This window comes from Triticum urartu, chromosome 2A (genome assembly GCF_056163025.1).
Source record: "Triticum urartu cultivar PI428250 chromosome 2A, HENAU_Tu73, whole genome shotgun sequence".
Classification (NCBI taxonomy): Eukaryota; Viridiplantae; Streptophyta; class Magnoliopsida; order Poales; family Poaceae; genus Triticum; species Triticum urartu.
In genome coordinates this window covers 671,634,673-671,662,037 of record NC_141874.1, presented here as the reverse complement: position 1 = coordinate 671,662,037, position 27,365 = coordinate 671,634,673, and the positions used below count along the sequence as shown (strand labels likewise).

The 27,365-nt window shown below is 45.8% G+C and overlaps 3 protein-coding genes and 1 pseudogene across 3 annotated transcripts; all 4 read right to left on the bottom strand.

The window, feature by feature from the left end:
* Nucleotides 1-17,908, bottom strand: part of LOC125537780 (uncharacterized) — a 52,782-nt pseudogene extending 34,874 nt beyond the window's left edge.
* Nucleotides 17,909-18,627: 719 nt separating this feature from the next.
* Nucleotides 18,628-19,308, bottom strand: LOC147986594 (uncharacterized). Its single transcript, XM_087542076.1, has 2 exons — nt 19,218-19,308; nt 18,628-19,130 (listed from the first exon to the last, which is right to left on the bottom strand). Exons 1-2 carry the CDS (start codon nt 19,306-19,308, stop codon nt 18,628-18,630), a joined length of 594 nt encoding a protein of 197 aa, XP_087398202.1.
* Nucleotides 19,309-20,106: 798 nt separating this feature from the next.
* LOC147986593 (uncharacterized) lies at nt 20,107-21,684 on the bottom strand. The gene is made up of 2 exons (XM_087542075.1): nt 21,118-21,684; nt 20,107-20,379 (listed from the first exon to the last, which is right to left on the bottom strand). Exons 1-2 carry the CDS (start codon nt 21,682-21,684, stop codon nt 20,107-20,109), a joined length of 840 nt encoding a protein of 279 aa, XP_087398201.1.
* Nucleotides 21,685-22,920: 1,236 nt separating this feature from the next.
* LOC147986592 (uncharacterized) lies at nt 22,921-23,589 on the bottom strand. The gene has a single exon (XM_087542073.1). The coding sequence runs from the start codon at nt 23,587-23,589 to the stop codon at nt 22,921-22,923; it is 669 nt and encodes a 222-aa protein (XP_087398199.1).
* Nucleotides 23,590-27,365: the final 3,776 nt, after the last annotated feature.

Genomic DNA, 27,365 nt, shown 5'->3' with positions numbered 1-27,365 from the left:
ATTTCTACCTTCATTGATTTCAGCATCACGAAGAGCTTGGGAATCATTTCCGTTATCCCTTGCATATTATAGTTCATCATTAAGTTCTACTAACTTGGTGATTGTGACTAGAGAATTCTGTCAATCACTATTTTATCTGGAAGATTAACTCCCACTTGATTCAAGCGATTGTAGTACCCAGACAATCTGAGCACATGCTCACTGCTTGAGCTATTCTCCTCCATCTTGAACTTGTTGGAGACCTCATATCTCTCAACTCAGGTATTTACTTGAAATATTAACTTCAACTGCTGGAACATCTCATATGGTCCATGACGTTCAAAACTTCTTTGAAGTCTCGATTCTAAGACGTTTAAGCATGGTGTACTAAACTATCAAGTAGTCATCACATGTATTATGTTTCCGGTTAATACAATTCTAGCATGAATAATAAACATTTATCATGATATAAGGAAATAAATAATAACTTTATTATTGCCTCAAGGGCATATTTCCTTCAGTCTCCCACTTGCACTAGAGTCAATAATCTAGTTCACATCGCCATGTGATTTAACATCAATAGTTCACATTACCATGTGATTAACACCCATAGTTCACATCCTCATGTGACCAACACCCAAAGGTTTACTAGAGTCAATAATCTAGTTCACATCGTTATGTGATTAACACGCAAAGAGTACTAAGGTGTGATCATGTTTTGCTTGTGAGAGAAGTTTAGTCAACGGGTCTGCCACATTAAGATCCGTAAGTATTTTGCAAATTTCTATGTCAACAATGCTCTGCACGGAGCTACTCTAGCTAATTTCTCCCACTTTCAATATGTATCCAGATTGAGATTTAGAGTCATCTGGATCAGTGTCAAAATTTGCATCGACGTAACCCTTTACGACGAACCTTTTTGTCACCTCCATAATCGAGAAACATATCCTTATTCCACTAAGGATAATTTTGACCAATGTCCAGTGATCTACTCCTAGATCACTATTGTACTCCCTTGCCAAAAACAGTGTATGGTATACAATAGATCTGGTACACAGCATGGCATATTTTATAGAACCTATGGCTGAGGCATAGGGAATGACTTTCATTCTCTCTCTATCTTCTGCCGTGGTCGGGTTTTGAGTCTTACTCAACTTCACAGCTTGTAACACAGGCAAGAACTCCTTCTTTGACTGTTCCATTTTGAACTACTTCAAAATCTTGTCAAGGTATGTACTCATTGAAAAACTTATCAAGCGTCTTGATCTATCTCTATAGATCTTGATGCTCAATATGTAAGCAGCTTCACCGAGGTCTTTCTTTGAAAAACTCCTTTCAAACATTCCTTTATGCTTTGCATAATAATTCTACATTATCTCCGATCAACAATATGTCATTCACATATACTTATCAGAAATGCTGTAGTGCTCCCACTCACTTTCTTGTAAATACAGGCTTCACCGCAAGTCTGTATAAAACTATATGCTTTGATCAAATTATCAAAGCGTATATTCCAACTCCGAGATGCTTGCACCAGTCCATAGATGGATCGCTGGAGCTTGCATATTTTGTTAGCACCTTTTAGGATTGACAAAACCTTCTGGTTGCATCATATACAACTCTTCTTTAATAAATCCATTAAGGAATGCAGTTTTGTTTATCCATTTGCCAAATTTCATAAAATGCGGCAATTGCTAACATGATTCGGACAGACTTAAGCATAGATACGAGTGAGAAACTCTCATCGTAGTCAACACCTTGAACTTGTCGAAAATCTTTTTGCGACAATTCTAGCTTTGTAGATAGTAACACTACTATCAGCGTCCGTCTTCCTCTTGAAGATCCATTTAATCTCAATGGCTCGCTGATCAATGGGCAAGTCAATCAAAGTCCATACTTTGTTCTCATACATGGATCTCATCTCAGATTTCATGGCCTCAAGCCATTTCGCGGAATCTGGGCTCATCATCGCTTCCTCATAGTTCGTAGGCTCGTCATGCTCAAGTAACATGACCTCCAGAACAGGATTACCATACCACTCTGGTGCGGATCTCACTCTGGTTTACCTACGAGGTTCGGTAGCAACTTTATCTGAAGTTACATGATCATCATCAGTAGCTTCCTCACTAATTGGTGTAGTAGTCACAAGAACATATTTCTGTGATGAACTACTTTCCAATAAGGGAGCAGGTACAGTTACCTCATCAAGTTCTACTTTCCTCCCACTCACTTCTTTCGAGAGAAACTCCTCTAGAAAGGATCCATTCTCAGCAACGAATATCTTGCCTTTGGATCTGTGATAGAAGGTGTACCCAACATTTTCTTTTGGGTATCCTATGAAGACGCACTTCTCCGATTTGGGTTTGAGCTTATCAGGTTGAAACTTTTTCACATAAGCATTGCAACCTCAAACTTTAAGAAACGACAGCTTAGGTTTCTTGCCAAACCATAGTTCATACGGTGTCTCTCAACGGATTTAGATGATGCCCTATTTAATGTGAATGTAGCTGTCTCTAATGCATAACCCCAAAACGATAGTGGTAAATCGGTAAGAGACATCATAGATCGTACCATATCTAATAAAGTACGGTTACGATGTTCGGACACACCATTACACTGTGGTGTTCCAGGTGGCGTGAGTAGTGAAAATATTTCACATTGTTTTAACTGAAGGCCAAACTCGTAAATCAAATATTTTACTTCTGCGATCATATCATAGAAACTTTTATTTTTGTTATGATGATTCTCCACTTCACTCTGAAATTCTTTGAACTTTTCAAATGTTTTAGACTTGTGTTTCATTAAGTAGATATACTCATATCTACTCAAATCATCTCTGAAGATCAGAAAATAATGATACCTGCCACGAGCCTCAATATTCATCGGACCACATACATCAGTATGTATGATCTCTAACAAATCTGTTGCTCGCTCCATTGTTCCGGAGAACGGAGTCTTAGTCATCTTGCCCATGAGGCATGGTTCGCAAGCATCAACTGATTCATAATCAAGTGATTCCAAAATCCCATCAGCATGAATTTTCTTCATGCGCTTTACACCAAAATGACCTAAACGGCAGTGCCACAAATAAGTTGCACTATCATTATTAACTTTGCATATTTTGGCTTCAATATTATAAAAATGTGTATCACCATGATCGAGATCCAACAAACCATTTTCATTGGGTGTATGACCATAGAAGGTTTTATTCGTGTAAACAGAACAACAATTATTCTCTAACTTACATGAATAACCGTATTGCAATAAACATGATCCAATCATATTCATGCTCAACGCAAACACTAAATAACATTTATTTTAGGTTTAACACTAATCCCGAAAGTATAGGGAGTGTGCGATGATGATCATATCAATCTTGGAACCATTTCCAATACACATCGTCACTTCACCCTTAACTAGTCTCTGTTCATTTTGCAACTCCCGTTTCGAGTTACTATTCTTAGCAATTGAACTAGTATCAAATACTAAGGGGTTGCTATAAACATTAGTAAAGTACACATCAATAACATGTATATCAAATATACCTATGTTCACTTTGCCATCCTTCTTATCCGCCAATTACTTGGGGTAGTTCTGCTTCCAATGACCAGTCCCTTTGCAGTAGAAGCACTTATTCTCAGGCTTAGGACAAGACTTGGGCTTCTGCACTTGAGCAGCAACTTGCTTGCCGTTCTTCTTGAAGTTCCCCTTCTTCCCTTTGCCCTTTTCTTGAAACTAGTGGTCTTTTCTACCATCAGCACTTGATATTTTTCTTGATTTCTACCTTCATTGATTTCAGCATCACGAAGAGCTTGGGAATCATTTCCGTTATCCCTTGCATATTATAGTTCATCATGAAGTTCTACTAACTTGGTGATTGTGACTAGAGAATTCTGTCAATCACTATTTTATCTGGAAGATTAACTCCCACTTGATTCAAGCGATTGTAGTACCCAGACAATCTGAGCACATGCTCACTGCTTGAGCTATTCTCCTCCATCTTTTAGCTATAGAACTTGTTGGAGACCTCATATCTCTCAACTCAGGTATTTACTTAAAATATTAACTTCAACTGCTGGAACATCTCATATGGTCCATGACATTCAAAACGTCTTTGAAGTCTCGATTCTAAGACGTTTAAGCATGGTGTACTAAACGTCTTTGAAGTCTCATATTGAGCTAGCCGAACTTTAAGCATGCGGACCCCACGGGTTCGAGAACTATGTAGATATGACCGAGACACGTCTCCTGTCAATAACCAATAGCGGAACCTGGATGCTCATATTGGCTCCTACATATTCTATGAAGATCTTTATCGGTCAAACCGCATAACAACATACGTTGTTCCCTTTATCATCGGTATCTTACTTGCCCGAGATTCGATCATCGGTATCTCAATACCTAGTTCAATCTCGTTACCGACAAGTCTCTTTACTCGTTCCGTAACACATCATCCCGCAACTAACTCATTAGTTGCAATGCTTGCAAGGCTTATAGTGATGTGCATTACCGAGTGGGCCCAGAGATACCTTTCCGACAATCGGAGTGACAAATCCTAATCTCGAAATACACCAACCCAACAAGTACCTTCGGAGACACCTGTAGAGCACCTTTATAATCACCCAGTTACGTTGTGACGTTTGGTAGCACACAAAGTGTTTCTCCGGTAAACGGGAGTTGCATAATCTCATAGTCATAGGAACATGTATAAGTCATGAACAAAGCAATAGCAACAAACTAAGCGATCAAGTGCTATGCTAACGAAATGGGTCAAGTCAATCACATCATTCTCTAATGATGTCACCCCGTTAATCAAATGACAACTCATGTCTATGGCTAGGAAACTTAACCATCTTTGATTCAACGAGCTAGTCAAGTAGAGGCATACTAGTGACATACTGTTTGTCTATGTATTCACACATGTATTATGTTTCCGGTTAATACAATTCTAGCATGAATAATAAACATTTATCATGATATAAGGAAATAAATAATAACTTTATTATTGCCTCTAGGGCATATTTCCTTCACTATAGAGATAGATCAAGACACTTAATTGGACTTTCACAAAGCACATACCTTGACAAAATTTTGAAGAAGTTCAAAATGGATCAAGCAAAGAAAGGGTTCCTTCCTGTGTTACAAGGTGTGAAGTTGAGTAAGACTCAATGCCCGACCACTTCAGAAGATAGAGAGAAAATGAAAGATGTTCCCTATGCTTCAGCCATAGGCTCTATCATGTATGCAATGCTGTGTACCAGACCTGATGTGTGCCTTGCTATTAGTTTAGCAGGGAGGTACCAAAGTAATCCAGGAGTGGATCACTTGACAGCAGTCAAGAACATCCTGAAATACCTGAAAAGGACTAAGGATATGTTTCTCGTTTATGGAGGTGACAAAGAGCTCATCGTAAATGGTTACGTTGATGCAAGCTTTGACACTGATCCGGACAATTCTAAATTGCAAACCGGATACGTGTTTCTATTGAAAGGTGGAGCTGTCAGTTAGAGCAGTTCTAAACAAAGCGTCGTGGCGGGATCTACATGTGAAGCGGAGTACATTGCTACTTAGGAAGCAACGAATGAAGGAGTCTGGATGAAGGAGTTCATATCCGATCTAGGTGTCCTACCTAGTGCATCGGGTCCAATGAAAATCTTTTGTGACAATACTAGTCCAATTGCCTTGGCAAAGGAATCCGGATTTCACAAGAGAACCAAGCACATCAAGAGATGCTTCAACTCAATCCGGGATCAAGTCCAGGTGGGATACATAGAGATTTGCAAGATACATACGGATCTGAATGTTGCAGACCCGTTGACTAAGCCTCTTCCACGAGCAAAACATGATCAGCACCAAGGCTCCATGGGTGTTAGAATCATTACTGTGTAATCTAGATTATTGACTCTAGTGCAAGTCGGAGACTGAAGGAAATATACCCTAGAGGCAATAATAAAGTTATTATTTATTTCCTTATATCATGATAAATGTTTATTATTCATGCTAGAATTGTATTAACCGGAAACATGATACATGTGTGAATACATAGACAAACAGAGTGTCACTAGTATGCCTCTACTTGACTAGCTTGTTTATCAAAGATGGTTATGTTTCCTAGCCATAGACATGAGTTGTCATTTTATTAACGGGATCACATCATTAGGAGGATGATGTGATTGACTTGACCCATTCCGTTAGCTTAGCACTTGATCGTTTAGTATGTTGCTATTGCATTCTTCATGACTTATACATGTTCCTATGACTATGAGATTATGCAACTCCTGTTTATCGGAGGAACACTTTGTGTGCTACCAAACGTCACAACGTAACTAGGTGATTATAAAGGTGCTCTACAGGTGTCTCCTAAGGTACTTGTTGAGTTGGCATATTTCGAGATTAGGATTTGTCACTCCGATTGTCGGAGAGGTCTCTCTGGGCCCACTCGGTAATGCACATCACTATAAGCCTTGCAAGCATTGTAACTAATGAGTTAGTTGCGGGATGATGTATTACGGAACGAGTAAAGAGACTTGCCGGTAACGAGATTGAACTAGTTATTGATATACCAACGATCTAATCTCGGGCAAGTAACATACCGATGACAAAGGGAACAACGTATGTTGTTATGAGGTTTGACCGATAAAGATCTTCGTAGAATATGTGGGAGCCAATATGAGCATCCAGGTTCCGCTATTGGTTATTAACCGGAGATGTGTCTCGGTCATGTCTACATAGTTCTCGAACCCCTAGGGTCCGCACGCTTAAAGTTCGGTGACGATCGATATTATGAGTTTTGTGTTTTGATGTACCGAAGGAAGTTCGGAGTCCTGGATGTGATCACAGACGTGACGAGGAGTCTCAAAATGGTCGATACGTAAAGCTAGATATATTGGACGACTATGTTCGGACACTGGAAAGGTTTCGGACATATATCGGAGTACCGGGGGTTACCAGAACCCCCCCCCCCGGGGGGGGGGCTTAATGGGCCTACATGGGCCTTAGTGGAAATAGAGGGCAGCAAGGGGAGTGTGGGGCGCGCCCCCCAAGGCCCAAACCGAATTGGTTTAGGGCAAGGAGGCCGGCCCCCTCTTTCCTTCTCCTCCTCTCCCTTTCCTTCCCCCTCTCCTACTCCTACTAGGAATAGGAGGAGTCCTACTCCTAGTGGGAGTAGGACTCTGCTACCACTTGAGCACTGCATTGGATTTCCCCGAAGAGGAAGGGATGATGCATTAAAGTAGCGTAAGTATATCCCTCCGTTTTTTAGAACCAAGGTATCAATCCAGTAGGAGGCTACGCTCAAGTCCCTCGTACCTACACAAAAACAATAGCTCAACGCAACCAACGCGCTTAGGGGTTGTCAATCCCCTCACGGTCACTTACAAAAGTGAGATCTGATAGAGATGATAAATAATATTTTTGGTATTTTTGGTATAGAGATGCAAAGTAAATAAAGTAAAAGCAAAGCAATAATAAAGTAATGGAGATTGATATGATGAGAAAGAGACCCGGGGGCCATAGGTTTCACTAGTGGCTTCTCTCAAGAGCATAAGTATTCTATGGTGGGTAAACAAATTACTGTTGAGAAATTGACATAATTGAGCATAGTTATGAGAATATCTAGGTATGATCATGTATATAGGCATCACGTCCGAGACAAGTAGACCGAAACGATTCTGCATCTACTACTATTACTCCACTCATCGACCGCTATCCAGCATGCATCTAGAGTATTAAGTTAAAAACAGAGTTACGCCTTAAGCAAGATGACATGATGTAGAGGGATAATTTCATGCAATATGATAAAAACCCCATCTTGTTATCCTCGATGGCAACAATACAATATGTGCCTTGCTGCCCCTTCTGTCATTGGGAAAGGACACCGCAAGATTGAACCTAAAGCTAAGCACTTCTCCCATGGCAAGAAAAACCAATCTAGTAGGCCAAACCAAACTGATAATTCAAAGAGACTTGCAAAGATAAACAATCATACATAAAATAATTCAGAGAAGATTCAAATATTATTCATAGATAGACTGGATCATAAACCCACAATTCATCGGTCTCAACAAACACACCGCAAAAAGAAGATTACATCGAATAGATCTCCACAAGAGAGGGGGAGAACATTGTATTGAGATCGAAAAAGAAAGAAGAAGCCATGTAGCTACTAGCTATGGACCCTAGGTCTGAAGTAAACTACTCACACTTCATTGGAGGGGCTTGGATGATGATGTAGAAGCCCTCCGTGATCGATGCCCCCTCCGGCGGAGCTCCGGAACAGGCCCCAAGATGGGATCTCGTGGATACAGAAAGTTGTGGCCGTGCAATTAGGTTTTTGGCTCCGTCCCCGATCGTTTGGGGGTACGTAGATATATATAGGAGGAAGAAGTACGTCGGTGGAGCTTCGAGGGGCCCACGAGGCAGGGGGCGCGCCCTAGGGGGGTGCCCCTACCCTCGTGACCACCTCGTGGCTTTCTTGACGGAGGGTCCAAGTCTCCTAGATCTTATCTGATGAGTAAATCACGTTTCTGAAGGTTTCATTCCGTTTGGACTCTGTTTGATATTCCTTTTCTTCGAAACCCTAAAACAGGCAAAAAAACAGCAATTCTGAGCTGGGCCTTCGGTTAATAGGTTAGTCCCAAAAATAATATAAAAGTGGAAAATAAAGCCCATAAATGTCTAAAACAGTAGATAATATAGCATGGAGCAATCAAAAATTATAGATACGTTCGAGACGTATCAAGCATCCCCAAGCTTAATTCTTGCTCGTCCTCGAGTAGGTAAATGATAAAAACAGAATTTTTGATGTGGAGTGCTACTTGGCATAATTTTAATCTAATTCTTCTTAATTGTGGTATGAATATTCAGATCCGAAAGATTCAAGACAAAAGTTCATATTGACATAAAAATGATAATACTTCAAGCATACTAACTAAGCAATTATGTCTTCTCAAAATAACATGGCCAAAGAAAGTTTATCCCTACAAAATCATATGGTTTAGTCATGTTTCATTTTCGTCACACAAGAATGCTATCATCATGCACAACCCCGATGACAAGCCAAGCAATTGTTTCATACTTTAGTAATCTCAAACCTATAAACTTTCACGCAATATATGAGCGCGAGCCATTGACATAGCACTATGGGTGGAATAGAATATAATGAGGGGGTTATGTGGAGAAGACAAAAAAGGAGAAAGTCTCACATCAACGAGGCTAATCAATGGGTTATGGAGATTCCCACCGATTGATGTTAATGCAAGGAGTAGGGATTGCCATGCAATAGATGCACTAGAGCTATAAATGTATGAAGGCTCAACAAAAGAAACTAGTGGGTGTGCATCCAACTTGCTTCCTCACGAGGACCTAGGGCACTTGAGGAGGCCCATTGTTGGAATATACAAGCCAAGTTCCATAATGAAAATTTTCCACTAGTATATGAAAGTGATAACATGAGATACTCTCTACTATGAAGATCGTGGTGCTACTTTGAAGCACAAGTGTGGTAAAAGGATAGTAACATTGTCCCTTCTCTCTTTTTCTCTCATTTTTTGGCCTTCTCTTTTTTATGGCCTTTCTCTTTTTTTGTCCTTCTCTTTTTATGGCCTTTTTTATTATTTATTCCTCACTTGGGACAATGCTCTAATAATGATGATCATCACACTTCTATTTATTTACAACGCAATGATTACAACTCGATACTAGAACAAAGATGATTCTATGTGAATGCCTCCGGCGGTGTACCGGGATATGCAATGAACCAAGAGTGACATGTATGAAATAATTATGAACGGTGGCTTTGCCACAAATACTATGTCAACTACATGATCATGCTAAGCAATATGACAATGATGAATGTGTCATGATGAACGGAATGATGGAAAGTTGCATGGCAATATATCTCGGAATGGCTATGGAAATGCCATAATAGGTAGGTATGGTGGCTGTTTTGAGGAAGATATATAAGGAGGTTCATGTGTGAAAGAGCGTATCATATCACGGGGTTTGGATGCACCGGCGAAGTTTGCGCCAACTCTCAATGTGAGAAAGGGCAATGCACGGTACCGAAGAGGCTAGCAAGGATGGAAGGGTGAGTGTGCGTATAATCCATGGACTCAACATTAGTCATAAAGAACTCACATACTTATTGCAAAAATCTACAAGTCATCAAAACCTCGGCACTACGCGCATGCTCCTAGGGGATAGATTGGTAGGAAAAGACCATCGCTCGTCCCCGACCGCCACTCATAAGGAAGACAATCAAATAACACCTCATGTTTCAAATTTTTTGCATACGTTTACCATACGTGCATGCTACGGGACTTGCAAACCTCAACACAAGTATTTCTAAATTTCACAACTACTCAACTAGCATGACTTTGATATTATTACCTCCATATCTCAAAACAATCATCAAGCATAAAACTTTTCTTAGTATTCAACACACTCATAAGAAAGTTTTATTATTAATTTTGCATACCAAGCATATTAGGATTTTAAGCAAATTACCATGCTATTAAGACTCTCAAAATAATCTAAGTGAAGCATGAGAGATCAATAGTTTCTATAAAACAAATCTACCACCGTGCTCTAAAAGATATAAGTGAAGCACTAGAGCAAAACTATAAAGCTAAAAAGATATAAGTGAAGCACATAGAGTATTCTATCAAATTCCAAATCATGTATGGCTCTCTCAAAAGGTGTGTACAGCAAGGATTATTGTGGTAAACTAATAAGCAATGACTCAAATCATAAAAGACGCTCCAAGCAAAACACATATCATGTGGTGAATAAAAATATAGCTCCAAGTAAAGTTACCGATAGAAGTAGACGAAAGAGGGGATGCCTTCCGGGGCATCCCCAAGCTTTGGCTTTTAGGTGTTCTTAGATTATATTGGGGGTGCCATGGGCATCCCCAAGCTTAGGTTCTTGCCACTTCTTGTTCCATAATCCATCAAATCTTTACCCAAAACATGAAAACTTCACAACATAAAACTTAAAGTAGAAAATCTCGTGAGCTCTGTTAGCGAAAGAAAACAAAAGACCACTTCAAGGTACTGTAAATAACTCATTATTTATTTATATTGGTGTTAAACCTACTGTATTCCAACTTCCCTATGGATTATAAACTATTTTACTAGCCATAGATTCATCAAAATAAGCAAACAACACATGAAAAACAGAATCTGTCAAAAACAGAACAGTCTGTAGTAATATGTAGCTAGTGCAAGATATGGAACCCCAAAAATTCTAAAATAAATTGCTGGACGTGAGGAATTTATCTATTAATCATCTGCAAAAAGAATTAACTAAATAGCACTTTCCAAATAAAAATGACAGCAGTTCTCGTGAGCGCTAAAGTTTCTGTTTTTTACAGCAAGTTCAACAAGACTTTCCCCAAGTCTTCCCAACGGTTCTACTTGGCACAAACACTAAGTAAACACAAAAAACACAACCAAAACATAGGCTAAATAATTTACTTATTACTAAACAGGAGCAAAAATCAAGGAATAAAAATAAAATTGGTTTGCCTCCCAACAAGCGCTATCGTTTAACGCCCCTAGCTAGGCATAACAAGGAAGAATAGATCTAGGTATTGCCATAATAATAAGATAGATTGTTAAAACTCATTTCATATTCTCTACGTTCAGCAGCAAGTTTTCTTTGAGGCAAGAAAAAGTAATCAAAAGGTCTAAATTTGTTGGGACAAAAGTCTCCAAGATCAACCTTGGGAGGTATAGGTTCCTCCTTTGGTCCTTCATATTGCACAACCAATTCATCATTATAAGCATTCTTTTGACAGAACTTTGTGAGCCTATATTCAAGAGAATATCCCAATTCATTATCTCGAATAGCTAAATCATCATTAAGTTCATAAATTCTATCAACTAAAACATTGGTAGGAACCCTTTTTCTAAGATTTTCATTGAAAGCAACATAGTCTAGAGATTGAAAACGCATTATTTCTTCTTGATCAAAGAGGACAGTCTCTATGGGAGGACGGCAAGCATCCACCCTATAATGCGCAAAGATTTCTTTGGCCTCTTTAATTATGAATCAAAACTCATGAGCCAAAAAGATAGTAATGGCACGCTTAACAGAAGAATGCTCAATATTAGAAAATTCTAGGAAAATCCTTTGTATAGAAGGATGCAAGTGCTCAAGTTCAACTACAAGCATGGCAATAGCATCCGCAAGACTACTAGTTCTATGAAGAATAGAACTACCCATAGAAGGTAAAGCACCGGCGCAAGTAAAGAAATCTTGAACAACTCCCTTACCAATAATATTACCACTACCAACACAAAATCTTTTTATATGTGAGATAGTGGGTTCTTTAGTAGGAGCATCAAAATTATTATCGACAATAGTATCCCCAATTTCAGACATAGAGGCAGAAGGTAAAGAACTAGCCATAACGACAAGCAAGCAAACCAACACACGAGCAAACAAAGAGCAAACGGGCAAAAGAGGCAAATAGAGAGGGAGGATAGAGAGAGAGGGCGAATAAAATGGCAAGGGTGAATTGGGGGGAGAGGAAAACGAGAGGCAAATGGCAAATAATGTAATGTGGGAGATAGGGATTGTGATGGGTACTTGGTATGTTGACTTTTGCGCAGACTCCCAGGCAACGGCGCCAGAAATTCTTCTTGCTACCTCTTGAGCACTGCGTTGGATCTCCCCGAAGAGGAAGGGATGATGCAGCAAAGTAGCGTAAGTATTTCCCTCAGTTTTTGAGAACCAAGGTATCAATCCAGTAGGAGGCTACGCTGAAGTCCCTCGTACCTACACAAAAACAATAGCTCAACGCAACCAACGCTCTTAGGGGTTGTCAATCCCTTCATGGTCACTTACGAAAGTGAGATCTGATAGAGATGATAAATAATATTTTTGGTATTTTTTGTATAGAGATGCAAAGTAAATAAAGTAAAAGCAAAACAATAATAAAGTAATGGAGATTGATATGATGAGAAAGAGACCCGGGGGCCATAGGTTTCACTAGTGGCTTCTCTCAAGAGCATAAGTATTCTATGGTGGGTGAACAAATTACTGTTGAGCAATTGACAGAATTGAGCATAGTTATGAGAATATCTAGGTATGTTCATGTATATAGGCATCACGTCCGAGACAAGTAGACCGAAACGATTCTGCATCTACTACTATTACTCCACTCATCGACCGCTATCCAGCATGCATCTAGAGTATTAAGTTAAAAACAGAGTAACGCCTTAAGCAAGATGACATGATGTAGAGGGATAATTTCATGCAATATGATAAAAAAAAACATCTTGTTATCCTCGATGGCAATAATACAATACGTGCCTTGCTGCCCCTTCTGTCACTGGGAAAGGACACCGCAAGATTGAACCCAAAGCTAAGCACTTCTCCCATGGCAAGAACAACCAATCTAGTAGGCCAAACCAAACTGATAATTCGAAGAGACTTGCAAAGATAACCAATCATACATAAAAGAATTCAGTGAAGATTCAAATATTATTCATAGATAGACTGGATCATAAACCCACAATTCATCGGTCTCAACAAACACACCGCAAAAAGAAGATTACATCGAATAGATCTCCACAAGAGAGGGGGAGAACATTGTATTGAGATCAAAGAGAGAGAGAAGAAGCCATCTAGCTACTAGCTATGGACCCGTAGGTCTGAAGTAAACTACTCACACTTCATTGGAGGGGCTTGGATGATGATGTAGAAGCCCTCTGTGATCGATGCCCCCTCCGGCGGAGCTCCGGAACAGGCCCCAAGATGCGATCTCGTGGATACAGAAAATTGCGGCGGTGAAATTAGGTTTTTGGCTCCGTCCCCGACCGTTTGGGGGTACGTGGATATATATAGGAGGAAGAAGTACGTCGGTGGAGCTTCGAGGGGCCCACGAGGTAGGAGGGCGCGCCCTAGGGGGGCGCCCCCTACCCTCGTGACCACCTCGTGGCTTTCTTGACAGAGGGTCCAAGTCTCCTGGATCTTATCTGATGAGTAAATCATGTTTCCGAAGGTTTCATTCCGTTTGGACTCCGTTTGATATTCCTTTTCTTCGAAACCCTAAAACAAGAAAAAAAACAGCAATTCTGGGTTGGGCCTCCGGTTAATAGGTTAGTCCCAAAAATAATATATAAGTGGAAAATAAAGCCCAATAATGTCTAAAACAGTAGATAATATAGCATGGAGCAACAAAAATTATAGATACGTTGGAGACGTATCAGACTCCCCCTTGGCGCGCCTCTCCCTGGCCGGCCGCCTCCTCCCCCTTGCTCCTTTGTATACGGGGGCACCTCATAGACAGAATTGATCATTGATCCCTTAGCCGTGTGCGGTTCCCCCTCCACCATAATCCACCTCGATCATATCGTAGCGGTGCTTAGGCAAAGCCCTGCGTCAGTAGAATCATCATCACCGTCACCACGCCGCCGTGCTGACGAAACTCTCCTGTGGAGCTTTGCTGGATCGGAGCTCGTGGGACGTCATTGAGTTGAACATGTGCTGAACTCGGAGGTGCCGTGCGTTTGGTACTTGGATCAGTCAGATCGTGAAGACGTACGACTACATCAACCGCGTTGTGCTAACGCTTCCGCTTTCGGTCTACGAGGGTACGTAGACACACTCTCCCCTCTCGTTGCTATGCATCACCATGATCCTGCGTGTGCGTAGGAATTTTTTTGAAATTACTATGTTCCCCAACACTAGCTTCACTAAGATCTCAAGGGCTAACTCGATGAACTCACAACACAAAGGACACAAGATTTATACTGGTTCGGGCCACCATTCTGGTGTAATACCCTACTCTAGTGTGGTCGTGGTGGATTGCCTTTTGGGCTGAGGATGAATAGTATAAGGGGAAGAACAGCCTCCTGAGGAGAGGTGTTCTTGTGCTTGGTGAACTTGTGGTTGTTTGGATCGATCCCCCCTCCTTAGCTACGGTGGTGGCTTGGTCCTATTTATAGAGGCCCTAGTCCTCTCCCCAAATATTGAGCGGGAAGGGAGCCAACAACGGCCAATTCGAAAGGGGGCAGCTAGTACAGTTTATCCTGACAAAAGTAGTCTTCGCCTGCAAAAGGCTCTGGCGGTGACGCTGCCTTGGGCTCCATGGTGACCTCTGTCTTGCCGTCTGCTGGTCTTGGTCTCGTTGCACCGATATGAAAATATTTGCTTGACGCCTCGGTACTCCGCGCCTGCGCATGCTTCCTTAGCACCAAAGAGGAAACAAGGACATTGTGCACGCTGGCGCCCGCCTGGCGCCCGCCTGGCATTGGTCGTCATGGCTCACGTCATTGGAACCTCGTGAGGTTTGCCTTGCCTTAAACTCTCCGCCCCTCTCGAGCCAGCCTGGTGAGGACGCTCCTGAGGAGGTCTTGTGTCGTCCGCCTCGCGAGGCTTGGCCCCTCGCGAGGGTCTTGAATACTTGTTAGAGAAGATGGGCTGTACGGGCCCGCTTCTTAGAGCCACGCCGTGGGCCGCATGCAGGCAAGTCTGGGGACCCCGTTCCTAGAATGCTAACAGCGAGAATTCCATGGAAGCTACAATGGAGACGCTGAGGGCTGGGGGGTAACAAGAAAATTCAAAGATCGGTGCAAGCACAACCAAAGGAAACAAAGGCCAACTTACGTACAAAGTTAAAAAGCCGAAAGTCACTTTCACGCAACTATTGAAAATATCAGAAGATAAGTGAGGAGAATAGTGCTTACGGCCAACTAATGCAAAGGCATCAAGATCACCCCATAGGCGTAAATCCAAGGATCGATATTGGAAAGAAGAGAATTTTAATGCAACTTGTTCATATCCTTATTTTGTGCCGCCAATGTCAATGCCATGGATACCTTCCTATCATCATGTAAATTCATATCTATCGTGGGACAGGTATGATACAAGGGCGTATTCTTCATCTTATTTTAGACCATCTCACAAACATTATGCAGCTCCAAAAAGATCAACATTTGAACAATCACATGTCAAAGAACGTTTCAATCATAAGGGATCGGTCCGGATCTCAATATACAAGGGCATATGATCTCAGATGAAAAAGAGCCAAGTAAAGTGTTGACATTGGCTACAAAAGGCAATCAGGCAAGGCAATCAAGTGCCAAATCTGAAGGGAAGAAATTGAGAGTGCACAAGGTAAAACAAGAGTTGCCATTACTTCAAACAAAATCGCAGTCGGGGTGCCCACTCGGCTTATCGTATTGGCAAAAGAAGAAATTGCAAAAGCTTAGTGCACAAGAACTTGAAAAGAGAAACATGGCATGGGTTCCCAAAGGAGGTACTCAAAATAAGAATTATGTGCAAACTTACATTACAAGAAGTGCGGCAAATGTTGAAACTATGAAGGAAAAGAGTGAAAACTATGAAGGACCAAGCCAAAGGTCTCAAAATCTTCGATCCACACATTATCCATTTTCTTCAACTATGTCATTGATGCCTATGCCATGGAATTCGTCATTAGGTATGACTGGTTACCCGCAATGGGCTTATTTTAATTCATGGATGCAATATAATTTCTTACATCATGAAAGGGTATTACCAAATCATCATACGTTTGATTAGCTTCACTTTTGTTGCTAATCTAAATGGCCCATATATACTTATCGTCCTAAGCACGTACAAATGGTCGATGGAGTGTTAACATCATCCTTAGAAAGAGCATTGTGCAAGTTATTTTTCGGCACGCAAGTTTTGCCGAAAACTGGGGGGCATGTGTTGACACCAAATTTTGGCATGGTCAAAAATATAATTAAGAAGGCCTCAAATGGAAAAGTGCTCGAAGTGAAAAGGTTATGTATCATCAAAAGGAGAAACTTTGATATTTTGGCCATAGCTATCCGGTCTCATCTCTAAGGCCGAAAATATGTTCGAAGTACTGAGATTTAATATCCAGAACACTATTCGGCTGATTACGCCCCCAAGATGGTCTCATATGAGAAAACTTTCTACACGAGTTGTCTTTGTCTTGTCGAAACGGTCGATTTGGATATAAAACATGTAAATCGGAGTTCGTATGCAAAAGTTACAGGTAAAACAGTGTGCTGCAAAAGTCTGCCCCGGAAGTTCCGGGCAACTTCCGGGGAGGTTCCGGGCTAAACCGAAAGTTTGCACGCGGTGCGCCCCGAAAACTGGAGTTTTAACATTACTTGCAGATTTGCGGGCCCGAATTCAATCTCAAGATGACCTTGGATGAAAAAGTGATGAACTAACGAGTTTTTCTCCATTGCAAGATCTACAATTTTGCTTTTGGGACCATCATGATCCGAAGTCGTATGCGACCTGCAGATTCAGTGCAAGAGGGTTATTTGATATAATTTGAGCCCGGAAGTTCCGGCCCACGTAATCCGAGTTAGGATAACTTTTGATGATTTGAACGCGATTTGAGTCCTTTTCTTGTACGGGAAGTCCAGCTGCCTCATATATATGTAAAGGATGACGGTCGATTGAACAACACACAATCGACAAATCAATCTATCGTCTTTTACCTTTACTTTTATCTTCTCCATTGTTCTTCTCCTTCCTCGATCTTCGTTCGTTCTTCTTCGTTGTAGGGTGATGAACCTCGGGGCTCTAAGGGCGATCAGGTCGACCTAGGGCAGCCCATAGCCGCCGCGCGTCCTGACGGGGTCCCTTCCGGGCGTGTGGGGTTTCGGGTCTACAAAAGCGTCCGCCGGATTGTCTTGCATACCACGCTTCCGGCGGGTCTTCTTCGACATGAGCTATGGTGCATCACCCCGGCATCGAGGGTATACGGTGACGTGTTCATGTGCGATCACCAGAAGGTTTGGTCTGCATCTGCCGGTATGTCGGTGTCCTCCTGTAGGACTTCCACCTCACAGTAGACGTAGAGACTACCGTCCTCGCCGTCAACGGAGAGATGCTCCTGGCCACGGAACATGTCGGGGAGAGGTAGCTCCCAGCATCTGCAAGTAGCCATGGACGATAGAGAGGGCCAAGCGGGGAAGACGATGGCGTCGCCGCTCCACGACTGGGCGATCCTCCATCGGTCCGCCGGGTTTTGGATCGCCGGCCTCGAAGTCGGCGGACCTGATGGCCTGCCGCCTGCTGTAACCGCGGATGCGCATCAGGTGCGTGCCACGGACCAGCATCGCCCCGTGCGTCACCGTCGTTGTCGCCATCGATCCCGTCGCCGGCCGGCCGGCCTGGTTTAATTGCTAATTCACTAGATCCATCAGCGATCGATGATCCCGATCGACTATCGAGGCTTCATTTTACTCTGTTTTTCCGGTGTTGGTTTGTATGTCAGTTCGATCCAGTATGTATCTATACGGCACGACCAGCACACGATATATGCAACTACGAACCGGTCCCAAATAGGTGTCCTTATCGGTCTCGGTCGATCGTCTCTACCCAAACTGTTCTGATCGATCTATGGATTCCTGAAAAAACGGATTCCCGGTATAGGCCGGTATAGGCCCTGTTTGGATACTCTAACTCAGTTAGAAGTTATTAGAGTTAGATTCTAATCCTGAACTAACTCTAACCAAAGAGGTGTTTAGATGGCAGGGTTAGATTGACAATAAATACACCATCTTAATCATTTGGCTTCTTTAGACCCTCTTTCCTGCCGGATTTGGTGCGGCCGGCTCTTATGTGGCCTCCTCCCCGCTCACAATTGACATAAACAAATGATCTTTACAAATCAAGAGTCCAAAACATGATAAATTTTATTTTGTTGACATGAGCTAACTCATTATGGAAGGCATTCATGTTGATATCTTCAACAAGAGGTTCGTCCTCTGGCCATGCGGATGCAGAAGAACTAGGCATTGGGTTATAATTTGCATCCGCATCACAGGCATCAAATTCCCTATCCGCATCACAGGCATCAAATTCCCTATCCGCAATTCTGCTCTCTCGAATGAAATTATGAAGAGCCATACAAGCAACAATAATTCTACTTTGCTTGTCCTCCAGAAATTTTGGCATGTTCAATAGAATTCTAAATTTCATCTTCAACACTCCAAAGAATCGCTCAACGACATTTCTAACTTTGACATGTGCATGGTTGAAGGTTTCTTTCATACCTTGTGGCGGCGGGCCGTTTTGCCATTGTTGCACATGGTACCTTGTACATCTGTATGGTGAAAGGTAGCCCGGCCGGTTTGGGTGCCCCGCATCAACCACATAATACTTCCCTACATATTGTGAAAGGCACACAATGAGACTTAGATGAACAAGTGTAATTGGATAAAAAATGTTGCAAGACAGTTCAAGTAGCAAACCTGGTGGTGGATGTGGAAATTTGTGATGATGAGTAGTTATGGCATCTTTGAAAACTCTCATTTCATGTGTTGAACCAGGCCATCTCAACATCACAAATGTAAATCTCATGTCGAAATCACAAACAACAAGCACATTCTGACTGGTCTCATTGTGCCTATTCAAGTATGGAGCCCTCTTACTCTTATCCACCACAACATTCACATGTGTCCCATCATTGTGCTCGTTCAAGCACATTCTAACTGAAACTACCCCACCTGTTTGGATCCTTTTGAGCTATTTGAGCCCAAAACAACTCAAACTAACACTAACTCTAGGATCCAAACAGGGCCATAGACGTGCTTCTACTTGGACACTGTCAAAACCTATCATGCCAAGACTAACCCCCATGCACTTGAAGTATCCACAAATACGGCAAAACTCTACAATAGATGTATATATGAAATACATATCTATGTGACCTCGTTTGACTACATGTTGCTAAGAGGAAATTGCACAAACATACAACTTTTAGGGCGGATGTAACACAAACCCACAAGTCTAGGGCTAAGGTTTTTTCTTAGGGCTAGCTCGGCTTCACGGGTGTGGGCTAACTGGGCCGTGTCAGACTGCATCGTCTTTTTCTTTTGCGAGCGGAGACTGCATCGTCTTTAGATCAAGTGTTATCCTTCTTCAGAGAACAAACGGCCAGGGTTGAAGCTCACGACAATGATGGATGGCTCACGGCGCTCGCCATCCCTCGAGGCGTTATTTTTTTGACGAAAAGCAGCCTTAGTGCTGATTTCATTGCAATAAGAGAGAAAGGCCAAGACGGCCAGGTTACAAGGTTAGAGCCCGCTAGTAGTTAGGTATGTACAGCCTAGGGTCAGCTAGAGTACGGTGGTGTCGCAGCTAGTCTGGCGGCATCCACATCGCTCCGACGAGGCCCGCCGTGCGCCATAGCCGGAGCTCCTCGTTGATCAGTGAGCAGACCTCAGTGATCGCCGAAGCACGTTGCTCGAAGATCCTAGCGTTTCTCTCCTTCCAAACGTGCCACCAGGTGCAGATGACGAGACCGTTGATTTTCAGTCTTTCCTCTTTGGATAGGCTGTGGACAGAGCTAAGCCACCAATCTTCAAGTGAAGGCTCGTCCGCGCTTGGCAGGCGGATTTGTACTTGTAGTTTCTGTGAGATCAGCATCCAAAGCGATCGGGTGAATTGGCATCGAGCAAAGAGGTGCAGGGCAGTCTCAGGGTGCATCTGGCACAACGTGCATGTTGGGGTGTGAGGCCAGTTCTTTGCGAGCTGGTCAGCAGTGTTGCATCGCCCTTGGATTGCCAGCCATGCGTGCATTTGGCACTTTGGAGGCGTCCGCAATGACCAGATTAGCATGTTGTAGTTGGTCCGGATTCTCCCTTGAAATAGCATGTGGTAGGCCGTCCGGGCCGAGTATTCACCATCAGTCGTCCACTTCCAGCGGATGTCGTCGGGCTGAGTTGGGGAGAGATTGACTTGTGCCATGATATGCCAGACGCTTAGATAGTCCGCCAACACTTGGAAAGTTGGATTTGCTTTGATGCATGAAATCCACTTGTGATCCGCAAGCGCCATCCTTAGTGACAGATTGTGTCCTCTGCTATGCACGTACAGCTGGGGGAAGGTGTCTCGTAGCGGTGTACCCTGCCACCAGTGAGAGTGCCAGAAGGAGACGGAGGCACCGGATCCAATCGTGATCACGGTGCTCGCAATGAAGATGCTGTGGGCAAGCTTATCAGAGGGGAAAGGCAGCCCTGTCCATGGCTTGTCTGGGAGCTTGGCCTGTTGCCATAGCCAGCGCGTGCGCAGCGCGGCACCATGGTACTCGAGATTCGATATACCCAGCCCTCCAAAAGTGGTCGGTCAGCAGACGGAATTCCAATTTACCAAACATTTTCCGCCTGAAGCCGCGCTCTTGCCAGCCCAGAGGAAAGGTCGGCGAATCTTGTCAATCTTCTGGTTTAGCCACTTCGCTTGCGGGATTGCAATCATCTGAAAGGTTGGCATCGCAGATAGCACGACCCGAACAAGAACAACTCTCCCAATCAGGTTAATCAAATCGATCTTCCAACCGGAGCACTTGCCAGCAAGGCGATCGACCGCCGGCTGTAAGTCCACCCTCCACAGCTTCTTGTCTAACAAAGGCATGCCAAGGTAAGTGCAGGGGAATGAGCCTTGTGAGCAGCCTAGGATCTGTTGCAAGCCCGAGAGGTCCTGGTGCTGGCAGCAGATCGGCATGAAACTGCTTTTGCTCATATTGGTGTGCAGACCAGTCGCATCTCCAAAAAGGTGAAGGATGGAGTTGATCGTCGTCGCGTCTTCAGTCATAGGCTTGGAGAAAATGATCACATCATCCGCGTAGATTGAGGTCCTGTGCCTCATGTTATGGTTCTCAAAGGGGGTTAGGATGCCATCCGAACTTTCCTTGTCCATGATTTGCGCGAGGCAGTCCATGATCAGGACAAAAAGGAGAGGCGAGATAGGGTCTCCCTGTCGAAAACCCCTCCTGTGGTCGATCCTGGGCGAGGCCTCGCCATTGACAAGAACTTTGGTTGATCAAGTAAGGAGAAGCGCCGTAATCCAACTTCTCCACTTTGTCCCAAAACCCCTGTGTTCAAGCAGTTGCATCAGGAACTCCCAAGAGGGGGAGTCGAATGCTTTTGAAATATCCAACTTGAGCAGGAAGGTAGGCGTGCTTTTGAGTTTGAGTGCTCTGGTCAGGCTCTGAACATAGAAAAAGTTGTCATGTGTGATGTGCCTCTTTATGAAAGCATTTTGGCATGGAAGGATCAGATCCGGCATAAAAGGTTGGAGACGTCTTGCCAGGATTTTTGTCATGAGCTTGGCAAAGCTGTGTATGAGGCTGATCGGTCTGAACTTGCTAGGGTGGTTTGCCCCTCCATGTTTGGGGATGAGAATCATGAATGCGGAGTTGAGGAGGTGCAGATTTTGTGTATTGCCAGACTGGAATTTCCAAACCGCGCGCATTAAGTCACCCCTGATCACATCCCAACATGCTCTGAAGAAAAGCCCCGAGAAGCCGTCAGGTCCTGGTGCTTTCTCCGGGTGGATATCAAAAAGTGCGGCCTTGACCTCCTCTTCTGTGAACGGATCTTCTAGGTGTCCCAAGTCGATCGGCGGGAACGGGATGGCTCCGAGATTCAGAGTTTGGGGGCGGGCTCGATAGGTGCCAATCAGCGCTTCAAACTGGTTGTGAATGGCTGTCATCTTGGCCTGCTGATCTGCCAAAGCTGTCTCGTCAATGATCAGCGAGGGGATGAAGTTTTTCCTCCGTCGAGCAGTAGCTTTCAGGTGGAAAAATTTGGAATTGCAGTCTCCTTCTCTGAGCCAAAGAAAGCGCGAACGTTGTCGCCACATACATCTCTCCATCGCGGCCAGCCCTTGCCTCTACATCTTGAGGAGTTTGCGAAAGGCCACCTCATCAGTCGTCAGGTTTCTGGATTCCATGGCTATATCAAGCCGCAGAATTAGCTCAGACACAATTGACACTCTCAGTTTCAGATCAGAAGATTTCTTAGCACTCCAGCGAGTTAGGGCACGCGCTGTTGCCTGCAGTCTTGCGCTGTACGTTGCGAAAGGATCGGCCGGGGGGTTCTGTATCTGCCATGCCGGTTTTACCACTTCATGGAATCCCTCCCATCTGATCCAATTCTTCTCAAACCGAAATCTTCAATAGTGCTTAAAGGAATGGTCTGAATTTAGGAGTAGCGGCGTGTGGTCGAACACCTCAGAAGAGAGGCCTTGCAACAGGGAGTTCGGGAAGTGGCTACCCCAAGCCTTGTTGTAGAGGACACGATCTAGTCTCACCAAGGTTGCCTCCTGCTGCTCATTTGACCAAGTGTAGCGCTTGCTGTGCAGGTACATGTCCTTGAGCTGAGCATCATTCATGAATTTCCTAAAAGCATTCATTAGGCCTCTGTGTACCCTGGAATTGCTCTTGTCAGACATCCAGGCGATCAGGTTGAAGTCACCAACAAAAATGATGGGATCAGATGTAACCGAAGCGATGGCCTTGAGATCAGCAAGGAAATCAAGTTTCTCGGTAGTTGATTGGGGGTCGTAGACATTTACCAAGGCCCACCGCTTCCCGGTCTTTCTGTTAGTGCAGGTGGTCATGATGAAGTGACGACTGCAAGTTGAACTGGAGACCGAGATGAGGTCAGGGTCCCATGCAGTGATCAGGCCACCACTCGCGCCTATGGCAGGCGAGAACACGAACTCTGAGCATCGAGATGAGCAGGTGTTGGCCAGGTCTTGAGGAGACACAAATTGCATTTTTGACTCTTGCAAGCAGACTACAGAACAACCATGATGTTGAACAACATCAGCGACAACCATCTTACGCGTCGGGGAGTTAAGCCCCCTGACGTTCCAAACTAGGAAGTTGCAACTATCCATGGAAACTAGCACAACAAACAACTAAGGGAGCGGCCCTACTAAGCAGTAGCAGGCACGGTCCTCTTCTTTCCCGCAGTGGCATTGAGGGCCAGGTCAGTCAGCGCCTTGATCTGGTCTGTGGTCAGCGGGTACTGGAGTGAAGCCACGTAATGGGCGAGCAGGGCAAAAGCATCAGGGCTCGGCTCATCGAACTCCTCTCCCAGGCGACGGCAGATAGTTTTCTGCGCCCTAGTCATCACCGAGTCACCAGTGGCCTTCAATGCCAGGCGGCCACTGCGCCTGACCGTCTCCGTGGACGATTGCTTGGACGATTGGCGCTTGGGGGGGACAGGCTTGAAAACCGGCCCATGAAGCAGTCCTTGGGCCACAGGAAAGGTGATGGCCTCAATGAACTCTTTGAGGCATCCAGGCCCGCCAGCAGCCAAATTGGTACCTTGGGCATGGGGCAGAGGAGGAGCCGAAGCAGTGGCCCCGGGCGTAGGCCCAGCGCCCTCCAAAGAGTGGGCCAGAGGAGGGATCGGTGGAGGCGCCACATCCGATGCATCCTCGGGAGGGCCGAGCTCCTGTAGTGGTGCAGGTGGGGTGCACTGCCGCACCATTATTGGCAGGGCCACCAGCGGGGTGGGGTTGGCCTCTGCCACGGCCGGGGAGGCAGCGATGGCAGCGATAGGGCTCCGAGAAGGCTGGTCGGGCAGCGACAGAGGCGACAGCAGGGGCTCCAGGGTGGCAGGCGGATCATCGATTGGGCAACCGGTGTCCTGCCCACGCGCGGGGAGCGCCACGGCCAGCAGAGGGGGTGGGGGTGGGGCCGCACCCTGCAGCCCCACGACAGCCACCGCCGGGGATAGGGCTGGGCCCAGGAGGAACGGTTGACCCTCAGCTACCACCGTGAAGCTAGGGGCGGTCACTGGGTCCATCTCGCGGTCAGCACCCGAGCCAAAGTGGGGGCCCGGTGCTGGGGCCAATAGTGGGGTCCCACCGTCAGCGGCAGGGAAGGGTCGTGGGGCAGCCGAAAGGTTGGGCTGCCCATTGGAAGCAGCAGCCTGCGCGACAGGGGCGCCTGGCAGGGCTGCCAGTGGAGCATCAGCGCCGGCGAAGGGGTGGTGACGACGCCGGCCACCACTCGACGAGGCAGACCCACCGAGGCGCTGGAACACGTTCCCGGCGGTGTGCCTAGCGAGGACGGCCTCGCCGTCCTTCATGCCCCATCTCCAGGGATAGCGGCGTCTAGGCTCGTCGTCATCGCCGTCACTGCCGCCTAGCTGGCCCGGCGGACCGCGCCCTCCAGGCTTGGGGTACTGCATGAGGAAGTCGAGGTGGACGAGGACTTGTGAGTTGAGAGCTTGGGGCGGCGAGCCTAGGTCCTCCCAGGGGTTGTCGTCGACGAACTCGGCGAACCCGGCCGATAGACCCAGCTGGTCTAGCGGCGAGGTGCCGGACACTGGCTCCATGGCGTCCAGATCGATGACCTTGGGGATTAGGTCAGGGTTGATCACCCAAGCGTACATGATGAAGTAGGAGTAGTCGAGCTTGTCGGAGGAGGAGACAGCTACGGTGTGGAAGCGGCACATCGGGAGCGGGCGGACCACGTTGGTGCAGTTGGCGGCGGACGGCGGGATGCCCTTGATGAATAGGCACACGCGATAGCGGTATGTGACCATCTCGGTGAGGAAGCGCCTGCTCCATGGCCGTAACACGAGGGGCATGCCCTGCCAGTGGATGTTCTTGTTCACCTCCAGCTCCGCACGCCATCTTGGGTTGGAGAAGCGCAGCAGGAAGGCGTCGGGGCATAGAAGATTGACGGCCAGAGCACCGTCCGGGAGCTGCGGCAGCTCGGTGTGGATCGCCTCCTTGATCCAGCTCGGCCAGACATCGGTGTTGGCCCCAGCCACGATGACAATGGCCGCATGGCTGAGGAGCAGCTGCTCATCCGCGGCCATCTCCGGCGAGTACTCGATCGTGGCCCTCGTGCGCTCCACCCTGTGGATGGCACCCCCGGGGGCGCAGGGGTGAGCAAGAGGTAGGAGCGAGGTATCCAAAGCCGCCGCGTCCATAGGCGTCGGCGCCAAACTCCGGGCAGCCGAGGGGGCAGCAGCAGGGGCGGGTGTGGCGGGGTGGGACCTGGGTTGCACCGGCACCCGCACGGCGGGGGCGGGGTAGGGTGACGGAGGCGGAGGCAGTGGTGGTGATCTCGGTGGCGGCGGCGGTGATGGAGGCTGGAGGGGCGCCAGATGTGGCGAGGGGAAAACAGATCCTTGCACGGGCAGGGAGGCAGAGTGCCGGCGGGGGGAGCTGCGGGAGGAGCGGAGAGCGGTCGAGGAGGGGTGGCGGTGGGCGCTGGGGCGGTAGTTGAGATGGCAAGGCAAGCGGCTCAAAGCCCATGCACTGTCGGGCGATGTGGCCGGCAATGAAGCACTTGCGGCAGCGGATCGGATTGGTGCAGCGGGCAATGAAGTGCTTGTCTGAGAGGCAGCAAAAGCACAACCGAGATGTATCCAATATATGGACCCTTGGGGGAATGGGCATCCCATGAATCGCGCGCATGCGCGCTTTCTTTTGCTTGCGCGTGCTCTGGATCTGCCAGCCCTCGCCATGCTCATCATGGCGCTGCAGCGGAGGGTCGCAGTGCCATGAAGGCTGAGCTGCCAAGGTAGGTGAGCTTCCACCCCGAACCACGGCCACATTGGAAGGAGGAGGAGGGGGGAGGGATGGCGGGGAGATCGAGATAGGCGAATCTGGATCAGAGGAGCTGGCGGAGAAGTGAATGCGCTCGCGCGTGCCCGGAGAAGCGCCGGCATCTGGGGAGAGCGTGCCACCGCGCAGGGGCGCCAGGGTGGTGAGGCTGGGGCATGGTCTGGTGAAACGGTCAGGAGGAGTCATGGCGGGGTGGGGGCGGCAGGCACGGCAACCGAGGTGGCCGCCGAGGGGCGCTAGGGGGCGGGGTGGCGGCGGCCAAGGAGGCCGCCGGCGCTAGGCGGAGGGCACGGGAGCGAACGCTAGGCGAAGTACTATAACACTCCTTGAGGCGTTATTTACTTTTACTGTACCATTTCACTTGTCATATTGTTCATCTCTTTTACTTGTCAGCTCGGCCTTACAAGCCAGCTCGCTCTCGATGTAAGGTATCCTTATTCTGGATCATTCCTATGCAAACTCAATCATATAACTAATAGAGAATAGTACAGCTGTATACTTTCCCCTTTGCCTTGCAATCCTTCGAACCCTAGCCACCAAATCGATCTCGATCCCAAAGCAAGGCATGACATGCGGCTGCGCTGTCGTGCTTGTTGGGCCGGTTGGTCTGCCTGGCCTCTTTTTCCCCTTTTCTTTCCCGTTTTTTCATATTTTTTTAATTTCAAAAACCATACTTGCTCTAATCCAATTAATAAATTTAATAAAAGGTTAAATTTAATATTTTCGTTTTATGCAAATTTTATTCCTTCCAAAATAAAATTTAATAGAAGGTTAAATTTAATATATTTTTTCTCTGTTCCGGCTATGTTTGGATCGGTTAGGCTGATACTATGTTAGAAGGGAGAGGATTGGCGCAAGGGTGTGTCTAAGTCTCAGTCAACCAAGTTTCAATCAAGTGATACTTAGTAAAGAATTTTTTTGTATGAATCTCAATGCAAGATCAATGGAATATAGCATCGACTGAGTCGACTGAGACTTAGCAAATCTGTCGGCGTAATGTGTTGAATGTTGTATTGAGCCTC